The sequence below is a fragment of the Macaca mulatta genome, chromosome 1 (assembly GCF_049350105.2).
Source record: "Macaca mulatta isolate MMU2019108-1 chromosome 1, T2T-MMU8v2.0, whole genome shotgun sequence".
NCBI classification, from domain to species: domain Eukaryota; kingdom Metazoa; phylum Chordata; class Mammalia; order Primates; family Cercopithecidae; genus Macaca; species Macaca mulatta.
Genome location: NC_133406.1, coordinates 224,976,508 through 224,988,214, shown reverse-complemented (window position 1 = coordinate 224,988,214; position 11,707 = coordinate 224,976,508). Strand labels below are relative to the sequence as shown.

Genomic DNA, 11,707 nt, shown 5'->3' with positions numbered 1-11,707 from the left:
GCTGGCCTGGGACTGGAGCTCCTCACCTGTGCTGGCCCAGAGTGAGTTTCCCGTGGTCATGTGGACACTGCAGGCTCAGGCCCCAGGGCTCCCCTCCTCATGCTCCACTTCTTGGCAGGGAGATGGTAGGGAGAGAGGGTCTCCACCAGGTCTATGATGCTTGTCCTCATGAATAAGTGGGACGCTGTGTCATTCAAGCCCTACTCTCCTGCTTGGTTGAGCCACATCTCATAAAGCCAGGACCCAAGTGTGGTTCCTTGGGGAGTCCACCGAGCCTTGGGCATCCTCCGTGAGTCTTCTACACCTGGGTGGCTCAGGTTGACTGGCTGTTTATGTGTTGGGGTTAAGGGTCCTCCCTGACTCCCTCTGGACTCTCCCCAGGGGCCCAAGGTCACATCTTCCCCAGCAGAGACCAGGCCAAAATCACCAGGGTGAACCCACCACTTTAATGTCCTCAGAGAACCTTGAGTGAGATGGGAGGGAGCTGTAAGGAGTGAGAGTGGGCTCCTGGGGGTGAGGAGCAGGGGACACCGAGGAAGCAGGTTCAGAGAGGGAGGGACAGACAGACAGACACTCCAGAGAGACAGATGTCCTGGTGAGGACAGCCGGGGAGCAGGTGCTTAGCTACCAGAAGTGGCCACCCCACCTTTGCTGGGGGGCAGACACACAGAGAGAGTGGGGAGGGACTGAGCCCCAGGTACAGGCAGGGTTCCCAGACTCCCCTCTAAGTGGGTCTCAGTGCTCTCCATGGCTGTCCTCTTGGGGGCCTGGCTGTTGCTCCTCTGGGCCAGGCTGCCCTGGTGTCTCTGAGAGTCCTTGAGTTCCCTGAGGGCAGACACCCTGCAGGGGAAGGTGCCCACCTGAGTGAAGTAATGAAGGGGGAGGGGGTTATGGCTGCCACTGCTGGGGCAGGTCCGCCGAGGCACAGAGAGGCCATGATGAGCGCTGGCCCCATCCCTGCCACACCTACCCTGTGCCTACCCGAGGGGTCAAGAGATGCCCTGCCCTGGACCCCGGGATCCAGATATGCCTGGACTGCCCACCAGGCGAGGTCATGGTGTGAGCAGGTGCTGGACCAGCACAGCCCCCGCCTCAGTTATAGAACACCTCGTCCTCCTCCCAGACGGAACCGCTGTCCACAGAGGGGAGGGAGGCCGGTAGGTGTGTCCCACCCTTGGGTCCTTGGTGCCCGGGCCGCCGCCGCCGATGCTGCAGCTCTGGGCTGGGGGGCTGTGGAATGCCAGCGGTGCTGGGGGGCTCCTCCAGTGAGGGACAGCTCTCAGGGGAGAGGCTGGGCGAGGAGAAGGCCTGAAGGCTGTCATCCTGCGAGGGGCCACTGGGAAGGCTGTCCTGAAGGTAGATTCTCTCCAGATCCGGAAAAGCAACAGAGCAACAGGGTGACGGGGGAATGGCATCCCGAATCTGGCTCTTTGCCCTCTCTGGGGGTGTGGGAAAGGGCAAGGGGCAGAAGACCTGCCTCTAAATCCAGCTGTGTGACTGGTGAGCATTGTGACCTTGGTCAAGTCACCAAAATCCTCTGAGCCCCAGGTTCCTCCTCGAGGCAGTAAACAGAGGAATCAAGAGTGGGCTTGGAGCCAGCCTGTGCTCTCTGAGAACTGGGACAACCAGTGCTCCCCTGGGCCTCTGTCCCCTCCCCGTTCCTCTCCATCTGTCAGGGAGGATTAAGCGCAGGCTTCCCCCAAGGCCAAGGCTCCTTGAAGCCCTCAATAGTAACCTGGGCTTCTAGAAAGGCGGTTGCTTGTGTCTGGTGCTAAGTTTCAGATCCAGCTCTGACGCTTCTAACTGTGTCATTTGGAGTAAGTTTCTGAACCTCTGTATGCCTCTGTTTCCTTATTTGTAAAATGGGGACAACAGGACCCCCCTCCCTAGGGCTGCTGTGAGGATTCTGTGAGATGCCTCGTGCACAGCCCTCAGTGCGGTAAGCACTCGATTCCCGCCCCCACTGTGCTCATTCTCAACTTCCTGCTCCTGGCACTGCCGGGCAATGGGCAGGGCAAGGATCACTGCCGCATTTTGCAGATGAAGAAACTTAGGCTGAGAAAAGGAAGGGGCTTGGCCGAGGTCACACTGCATTTGGTGGTGGGCAGACATCCAGCCTCAGCTCCGCTCTGCTCACCCCTGCCCCCGGACCTCCTGGGCTGTACCTTGGAGCTGGACGATGCCCTGGGGGCTGTTCTCGGGGTGCAGTTCCTCGTCGTCCAGCGAGGACCAAGTGCTCAGTGTGGCCTCTGTGATGGCAAACTGCTCGGCGACCCCTGGGGGGACATCCAGATCTGGCTCAGAGGGGAATGGGTGGGGACAGCCTCAGTGCCCCATGGAGCTGCTCCAGGACAGGCTGGAGCGTGGCCGCCTCTCAGCGCTGCCCATCCACGCCCCAGTGGTCAAGAATGCTCACTTAATAGCCCCCCACCCTATGCCATTATTTTTTCCTGCCCAGACAATGCCCATGCAGTGATCTGGGCCCCTCAAGGTCCCAGCTTCACCCCCACAGAGCCCTGGCCAGTCCCCTCCTCACTGACCTGCAGCAAAGCGGGCCTCACGCAGCTTGTCTGGGAGGCAGCAGTAATGCTCGTCCTCAGCTGGGGACAGCTCCCAGCCTGCCCGCTGGGCACTCCAGCCCTTCCACTCGATGAGGTGGGCCACGCGGCCTCGGGCCATGGCCGTGGGCTTTGTGATGTGGTCCTTGATGCTCTGCACCACCCCTGGGGCATGGAGGGCATCTGGGCGACTGTCCTGACACAAGGCCCAGCCCAGGGCCTGGCCTCCATGCCTCAGGCCCACCTGGTGGCCTGTACCCCACATTCCCTCAGTGTGCCACAGTCTCCATCAGTGCCCCACACCTCCCCAAGGGCTTATACCCATCTAATTCCTCATGCCCTCCAAAGCCTCCTCCTCACTCCTGCCCTGAGGCCTCTGAGCTCTGCGGCCCCCTCCCCTCAATGCCCCCACCCACTGGCATCAGCATTTCCTCCCAGCATCCTACTCCTAGTCTGTGTTCCCGCCCACTGGGTGCCTCTTCCCCAGATTGCCCACACCCCTCACTCCCTTTCTGACTAAGTTCAGACCCTTCCGCCCAAGGAGATCCACCCGAGGACCACTCATGAGCCCCCAGCTTTCTCCATGATCCATTAAACACATTCTGAGAGAGCATCTCTGTGGCCTCCAGCTCTGCTGGAGGTGAGACCTGGGTGGATGGAGCAGGCAGGGAAGGCTTCCTGGAAGAGGGGACCTGGGATTGGAATTTGAAGGTGGGTTGGGTTTGGACAGATAGAGGCAAGACTGGAGGTTTCATTTCAGAGATGAGATGAGGATGAAGGCATGGAAGAGTCTGGCATGAGTCCAGGACTAGCTGGGGTGAGACATGGGGTCCACATTAGGACTGGGCGACAGGAGAAGCTGGGAGCTGATCAGGGCCAGAACAGGGTTGGAGAGAACCAGGTGGAGGGCTCAGATATTCTCCTTGTGCAATGGGGAGCCCCAGCAGAGTAATGAGCAAGAGAGTGAGCAGTTAGCACAGCTGTTTAGAAAGACACCCCAGTTGGAAGATTAGGGGTTACTGCAAGGACCCAGCAACAGACATGGCAAGGGCTGGGCAGACAGAGAGGAGGGGTCGGGGGCTTTAGGAGGAGAGGAGTTGTGTGTGGAAGATAGAGAGGGGCTGTCAGCAAAGGTTCAGGATTGTCATTAACCAAGTCTGACAACACAGATCTGGGAGTCACCGGGGTCTCCGAAGCCATGATGTGAGGAATGGTGATATTTAAGAAAGACGAGGCTTGGTGTGGTGGCTCATGCCTATAATCCCAGTGCTTTGGGAGGCCAAGGCGGGAAGATCACTTGAGGTCAGGAGTTTGAGACCAGCCTGGCCAACATGGTAAAATCCTGTCATCCTGTCTCTATTAAAAACACACACACACACACACACACACACACAGAGTAGCTGGGCATGGTGGCATGTGCCTGTAATCTCAGCTGCTTGGGAGGCTGAGGCAGGAGAATCTCTTGAACCTGGGAGGTGAAGGTTGCAGTGAGCGGAGATCGCACCACGGCACTCCAGCCTGGGTGACAGACTGAGAAGAAAGAGGAGGTATCCACAAAGGAAATTAGAGAGCTGGGAAAATGGGAAAGATGGGTGTGTGGAAGCAAGGGGAGAATCTCGCTCCCAATCACTAAAGTGGGGGGTGTTGGGTATCTAAGAAGGTGTTTTGAAGAAGGCGGGGGTTCAAGTGGCTCTTGAAAGGTAGGTGCAGCGGTCTAAGGTGCTGCGGGTGGAAGCGAAAGGCACAGGCCAATGTGGGGAGGGAGGGCCCCAGGGGTCCCGGGGGAGCTGGGCGGGCTTTAGTGAAGCAGAGCCTGCAGGGCATGGAGCAGAGCTGGGTATGCATAAACAGGTGAAGGCCACGCTGGTGCCACCTGATGCCGTGGTGATCACCGACACCTCCTTCACTGTGCCAGGAGCCTATCCCCATCTGCTTCAGGTGCTGCTGCTGTGAGCTCACACCTACAACCGTATCTGCAGAACCGCCCTGAGCCAATGGGAGCTGCCTCACCCAGATATGCCCGGGAGGCTGCAAATTCCTCCCCAGGGGCAGCCAGTGAGGCAGCAGTGGGAGAGTATAAAGTCCAGCCCCTGGCCGGGCGCAGTGGCTCAGGCCTATAATCCCAGCCCTTCGGGAGCCTGAGGCGGGCAGATCACTTGAGGTCAGGAGTTCAAGACCAGTCTGGTCAACATGGTGAAACCCTGTCTCTACTAAGAATACAAAAGTTAGCTGGGTGTAGTGGCGCATACCTGTAATCCCAGCTACTTGGGCAGCTGAGGCAGGAGAATTGCTTGATCTCGGGAGGTGGAGGTTGCGGTGAGCCAAGATCACACCACTGCACTCCAGCCTGGGTGACGGAGTGACACTCTGTCTCTCAAAATAAATAAAATAAAATAAAAAAATAAAATAAAATAAAACAAAACAATAAAATATAGTCCAGCCTCTTGCCATAGCGTGCCATCAATTCTGGGGTGCTATTCATGCCCCCAAGCTGCGGTGGGACCAGGTGGGCAGGGCTAGACTCCTGCTGAGCCCCTTTCCAGCGCGCTCTGCCTCCCCCACTGACTGCTGGTTTCTCTTGAAGGCCAGTCTCCAGGGAATCACCTGCACAGTCATGCCTATGTCAGGCTCTGCCTCCAGGGAACCTGGATTAAGGTGATGTGACTGGCAGAGAGGCAGGGAGGCCATGCCAGACAGCCATCTGAAAAACTCTGCCCCACCCCCGCAGAGCTTATTAAGAACCCAGCAGTTTAACTCGTGGAAGCAGAACCCTGAGCCACTGGTCCCCCGGTGACCTGTGGCATTTAGAAATGGAGAATCCAGCAGGGCTGGCATTTAGAAAATGGGACTCTGGCATTTAGCAAATGGAGAATCCAACAGGGCTGCCGTCTTCCCACCTGCAACTCAGCTGTGCCCTTCCCACAGCCAGGGTCTAGGGTGGGACCGTGCATTCTCCAAGGGCAGGAGCGTTGCAGCCAGAACCTACCCACAAGGGACGAGGTGGCCAGGGCTGCCACGTTGTAGTTGCTGGGGCAGGACCTGGAGTCGGACAGGTAGCCGTTGGTGGTCTGGAAGCACCTCCAGAGGAAGGGGCAGGAGGAGTGAGCAGGGTGGGCCAGGCTGCTGGCCAGACATCCCTCCAGTCCCACCCATCCCGTCTCCCAGCCCACCAGGTCCTCTGGCCAGTGGGCAAGAACAGGGCAACTAAAGCCAGAAAGATTCTACCAACTCCCACGGGACCACCCCTACCCACTGTTGCATCAGATTCTTGTCTTAGGGCTGGTGGGACTGTGTGCCTGGGCTGGGCACAGGGGATAGAGGGGCGATGGTGTCAGCTGGGGCTGGCTGGACTGGGGGACACACAAGTGCACTGATTTGCCAAGGATCCCAACAGAAATCCATCTGTTTGTCCTAAAACAAGAGGAGAGAGAGGATCAGGCAGGGCCTGGCATGCTGTGCTGGCAGATGGCCCGAGTCGTGGGGCCCTGGGCGGGGAAGGGGGTCAGCCTTCTGGTGCTCCGTGAGGTCGGGGTCTGCCCTCTCATGGGTCATGCTCTGGTGTCCCCTGGCATACAGAGTAAGAAGGAAGAGACAACAGTGGTGCTGGGAGGAGAGGCAGCGGGTGCAGCTTATAGAGCAGGCTTGGGTGTGGGCTCTGACTTTGCCGTTTCCCAGCTGGTATCCCTAGCCTATTCCTAACAGCTCTGAACATGTCTCCTCCCCTGCAAAATGGTGACAATGTCATTCACCTCACGAGTTGTGGTGAGGCCTAGATAACATAACGGAGGCTAAGAGCTGAGTGTGGTGCTTAGCAGGAGGTGAGGGCCGCTGGGGAGAAGGTAATTATATCATCCAGTGAGTTCATGCCACAGACTCTGGAGCAAGGGTGGAAATTATGCACCAGGATGTGGGGCCTCTAGTGACCCTGAGTGACATCTTCCAAATATATCTAGATGGAGAATTCTTTTTTTTTTCTTTTTTTTTTTTTTTTTGAGATGGAGTCTGGCTCTGTCACCCAGGCTGGAGTGCAGTGGCGCGATCTCGGCTCACTGCAAGCTCCGCCTCCCGGGTTTACGCCATTCTCCTGCCTCAGCCTCCTGAGTAGCTGGGACTACAGGCGCCCGCCACCTCGCCCGGCTAGTTTTTTGTATTTTTTAGTAGAGACGGGGTTTCACCGTGTTAGCCAGGATGGTCTCGATCTCCTGACCTCGTGATCCGCCCGTCTCGGCCTCCCAAAGTGCTGGGATTACAGGCTTGAGCCACCGCGCCCGGACTTTTTTTTCTTTTTTTAATTCTTTCTACCCCAAATCACCACCCTGCCTGCGCCTTCGCTCACATCACCTCCTTTCCGTTCTGCAACAAAGGAAGAGCTGTTTCTGCTGCACCCAAGACCTTCTTGCCCATCCATCCCGGACTGGCTCCCATCCCTGCCCGCCCCTCCGGAGCCTTGTTTTCTCTGCTGCGGCATCACCGTGCCCTCTCCGCTCCATCAGCCTGGAAGCATCTTGCCAGCATCACACTTGCCGCCACATCTCCTGGGCTCAGGACTTTCTCCTGCAATCTCTCCCCTCTGTCCCCTTACCACTGGGTCGGGCTGTCAGCACCCCAGCAGCCCAAACGTCTTCTGTCTCTTTTTTTTTTTTAAATCTTTTTGTTTTGTTAGTTTTTTTGAGAAGGAATCACACCCAGGCTGGAGTGCAGTGGCATGATCTCAGCTCACTGCAAACTCTGCCTACCGGGTTCAAGCGATTCTCCTGCCTCAGTCTCCCAAGTAACTGGGATTACAGGTGTGCACCCCCCTGCCCAGCTAATTTTTGTATTTATGGTAGAGACGGGGCTTCGCCAGGTTGGCCAGGCTGGTCTCAAGCTCCTCGTCTCAGGTCATCTGCTGGCCTCGGCCTCCCAAAGTGCTGGGATTACAGGCATGAGCCACTGTGCCCAGCCCCGCATCTCCTGTCTTTTCAGAACCTTGTCATGACCACTGTTTCCCTCCAGCATCCCTTCTCATCGGATGTGCAGAGGGCTGTGTCGGGCCCAGCCTCTCGGGATGACTTTAGCAGGCGTCTCTTCCTCTCTGGCCTCTCCCGTGCTTGGTGGGTCCTCAGCCCACAGGCCAGTCCACCTGGGCTGAGACCCCAAGGCGCCTGGCATGGGGTGGCCAAGCGAAGGGGAAGGGACGTGGTCACTGAGGAAACACTCAGATCCCCTCCACCTGGAGCTGGTCCCAGTCAGAGACTGCCTGGAACCTTTGGGGTGTCTGGAGCCACCTTCGGACTCTGGGAGCCTGGCGTTCCTAAAGAACCCGCAGCACTCCTCACTCTTCAGCTCCCTTCCCCTCTTGCTGAAGACAGTGGGACCAGGTAAGGCATGGGAAGGGGCTGTGGGGGGCAGCTGGTAAGGCCTGTGTCTTGGGGAGTGGTGGGAGATGGGGGATCTGCTAGCTCCCCAGCTGTCCCCACAGTTCCTCTGGGAAGTCAGGAATAACCAGAGCCTCCCTCCCCTCCTAGGCACCTCACAGTAGGGGTGTAACTGTTGGAATAAAAGCAGCTTCATGTCACCTGCCAGGCTGCAAAGTAGTGTGGGGACTCAGTGACCTCTGCATGTGGGTTCTCTGCACCGCCCCGCTCCCACCGATACCCGCCCTGTCTCTTTCAGGGTGCCCTGTCCCCCATCCCCTGTCCTCAGTTGCTCTGAGGCGAGGGGGCTGTGTGGGTCCTGGGCACCCGACTCCCACCCTTATCCTGTCATGAGACAGAGACCCAGGTCTCAGGCTCAGCTCATTTGACAGAGGAGGAAACAGAGGTGCTCGCGTTAGGGTCCCAGAGCCACACTGGGTTCTCCCCTGCTGTCACTCTACTGAGCCCCCGCTACTGCTGCCAGGCGACTGATGTGTAAGGGGAGAAATTAGGGCTAATGTGGAGGCAGTGGGTTTGGGAGGGACCTGCACTGGGTCCCGCGCCCCCTGGCTGTGCTCTTCTCGGCCTCCTGGTGCTCACAGGGTTGGGGGGTGAATGTGGATACGAATGTGCGGTGCTGGATGTGGGACCGTAACCAGCAGCTGCCCCAGACCAGACACTGGGGATTAGGATGTCAACAGGGCAGCCAGTTCTGGTGCTGTGCAGAGTCAACAGGTTGGGGTGGCCAAGGTGAAGGCGGGCTCGGGTCCCACCTCCTACAACACACACCTTCGATTTTGATTTGACTTGCCTGGCATCTAGAGGCAGAGGGTAGCCCAGGGTCCCCGGTTTTAACAATCATTCAAGGGCCATCATGTTATTCAGAGGGTGGCTCTGTCTGGTAGGAGTGGAGGCAATTGCCCCCAGCCTCTTGCCCAAAAGTGGCATCAGACACAACTCTTCTGTTCTGTGCTCAAACCATTGCCCTGGTTCAGCCTCAGGAGCGGAGGAGATTGTGGCAGGGAAAGAGTTGCACAGTGGAGGGCTGGGTTCAGCCTCTGCTGTGTGACCTTGGATGAGTGACCCACCTCTCTGATCATCTACAAAATGGCAATGCTCTCCCCATTCACAGGGTGCGGGGAGGAGGACTTGAGTTGCAGATCGGAAGCACCTGACACGTAGCAGGCACACGGCACATGCTTGTTCCTCGCCATGTCCCCTCACACCTGTGCTCCCATCCTCTGTTAGGGTAGGACAAAGTCTGTGGAATTACCCAGAAGTCCCCAGATAGAGCCGCTGGCCCTTGGACGTGTGCTTTGAGAAGCATTTCCTGAGCCTGGAGGGTCTGGACACAAGGCTCGAGTCCATTTCCTGACCCCAATTCACTGCCTTGCCTCAGGTGTCAACCTCCTCGCCAGCCCTGGACAAGATGGCTCATCAGGACGGGACCGTTCGGCACAGCCTGCAGGCTTTGGAGCCAGGCAAACCTGGGCAGGGAATCCCGGTTCTGCCTCGGCCTCTGTGATCTTGGATAGGCAGCCTCGCCTCCCTGAGATGCCATTTCTCTCCAACGGGATCACACTGCCTGCCTCGTGGGATTTCCGTGGGCACTCAGGGTAATTAATCTGGGGAAGGCTGACTCTCTACCTGGCACACAGGGAGGCTGTGGTCATGCTGACCCCACTCACCTTTGCCGGCCTGCCTTCTCCTTCCCTGCCCAGCCTCCTCCCCTCTCCCTCTGTGCTTTTCCAAACCTTCCATGTCCAGTTCTGAGACTCCTGGGCCCTGAGCCTCAGCCCTGGCAGATGGCCCCTCGCTGTCCTGCTGTGTGTGTGCGCTCCCCCTCCCCAGACCCTGTCCAGCAGCACCCAGGAGCCTGAGGACAGCCGGGCACCACCCTCTGTGCCACTGTGGTGGGTGGAGAGGCTCCTGCTCCCCTCCCTCTTGGCAGCTCTGCTCTGCTCCGCTCCGGCCTGGGCAGTTCTGGTCGGTTTTCAAGGACATTCGAAGTGTTCGCCATAAACCCTGGGCCCGGCAGCAAAGGGGGGAGGATGTTGATTGTTGGAACACACACCTGTCCAGGTGCAGGGGAGCTGGAGGCTCTGTGAGAAGAGGGCCAGCTCAGTCACAGCAGGAGGACTGACAGGTGAGGGGTCGCTGCAAGGAGCTGGGGCCTGCCAGGGCCAGGTAGGCAGGGCGGAGTGTGGGGTGGTAGGGGCAGAAGCCAGCACCTCACTGTGGCCCTGGAGGGATCTCCTTCTGGGCTTGGGGTTTTCCTGCCTCTGTGGCCTGGGCTGGGGTGGGGGGTGCTCAGTGGTGGACAGGGAGAGTCAGAGCCATCCATGGGACTCTGCAGTGAGTCCCAGCCCTGGGCAGAGACTGCTTCCAGCAGCGGAAGTGCCAAGCAACCCAGAAGGGTGGGAGCAGCGGCCACAGAAGGGGAAGGGGCTCTGAGCAGGGCTTAGGCTCCGGCCTGTGCCCAATCTGCTGCTAGACACGGGGGGATACCTAGGAATCCCACCCCCCTCCCACAAAATGACACACACAGGTACACACCCTCAGTGATGGAATCTCAGGGATGAGGGCACACACAGACCTAGTGTGGTAACTTCACACACACACACACACACACACACACACACACACGAAAGCACAATCCTTCCTCTTGATTTGGTGGAGAGAGCACTGGAAGAGCCTAGAGGCAGCGCGAGGACGTGCAGCAGCTCACCCGGGTCGCTCCCTCTATCTGCTTCCCCAGGGGCCTGATGGAGGAGTTGGTGGGGCTGCGTGAGGGCTCCTCAGGGGACCCTGTGACTCTGCAGGAGCTGTGGGGCCCGTGTCCCCGCATCCGCCGAGGCGTCCGAGGTGAGAGCCAGGTCCTCTTCCCTTCCCCTGGAGGACCACTCAGGACATCACTCCTGCCCAGCTCCCACCGCACCTCCCTGCCCAGAAGCCACCCTCCTCCTGGCATTTGTCCAGGACATCACTGCCCAAAGTCTCCTGGGTGGCAGGGAGAGAAAGGGTCTGTCTGTCCCACTGTCTGTGGGTCAGATGGGTCAGGCATCTGCCCTCTGCCTTTCGGGAGATATAGCCCAAGGCCTGGTCACTGTGCCCATCCTCCACCCAGGCCTCTCCCTCACCTACCTGTGCCAGTGAGGGGACGTGGGGGTTAGCTGCTGAGACAGCTGGGGCCACAGCAAGGGGCTGGGGCAACCTGCACTTGGCACCTTTCCTTGGAGCCTCATGTGCCTTGTTCACTTTGAGACCTGACTGTCCCCTCAGCTACAGGGCAGAGCAAGTAGGGACTCCAGAAGGAGGCTAAGTGCAGCCCCAGTGAGGGCCAGCTCCCAGGCTGGGCTGGTAGCCAGCTGGCCAGGGGCATTGCTGTGGACCCAGAGGATACCTGGTGCCACAGGCCTTGGGACACGCAGGAGTCTGCTAGACCCTGGTGCTCTGTCAGCTACGGACTCTGCGGGGATACAGGTGAAAGCTGTAGCTGCCAGCCTCCTCCACACTCCCTGTCCCCCAGGAACCTCCCAGTACAGGCAGGGATGGGGAGGGTGGACAGGTCAAAGGCCTTCCGGCAGGGGCAGCAGGTCTGGCACCCACTGTGTCACCACTGTTGCCTGCCACAAATCCTGCCCGGCTACTTATGTGAGGCAGGTCCCCCTCAGGACTACCCCAGAGTCCACCACCAAGCTCCACCCCACTGCCCCAGCCTCCCTGCCTGGAACCCAGCAGGCCTCCTAGGAT

General features: G+C 58.7%; 1 protein-coding gene across 20 annotated transcripts in view; it reads left to right on the top strand.

Moving 5' to 3' along the window:
• The window catches only part of CLCNKB (chloride voltage-gated channel Kb), a 36,175-nt gene that overhangs the window by 12,428 nt on the left and 12,040 nt on the right, over positions 1-11,707 (top strand). For 10 of the 20 annotated variants that reach the window (XM_077973184.1, XM_077973172.1, XM_077973191.1 and 7 more), the window contains exons 1-2: positions 9,720-10,100; positions 10,713-10,819. In XM_077973184.1, coding sequence (XP_077829310.1) covers positions 10,720-10,819 — 100 coding nt within the window. In that variant the 5' untranslated portion in view covers positions 9,720-10,100; positions 10,713-10,719. Of the gene's footprint in view, positions 1-9,719; positions 10,142-10,712; positions 10,820-11,707 lie in introns of those variants that run through there. The other 10 variants (XM_077973219.1, XM_077973199.1, XM_077973225.1 and 7 more) reach the window with 2 other exon arrangements.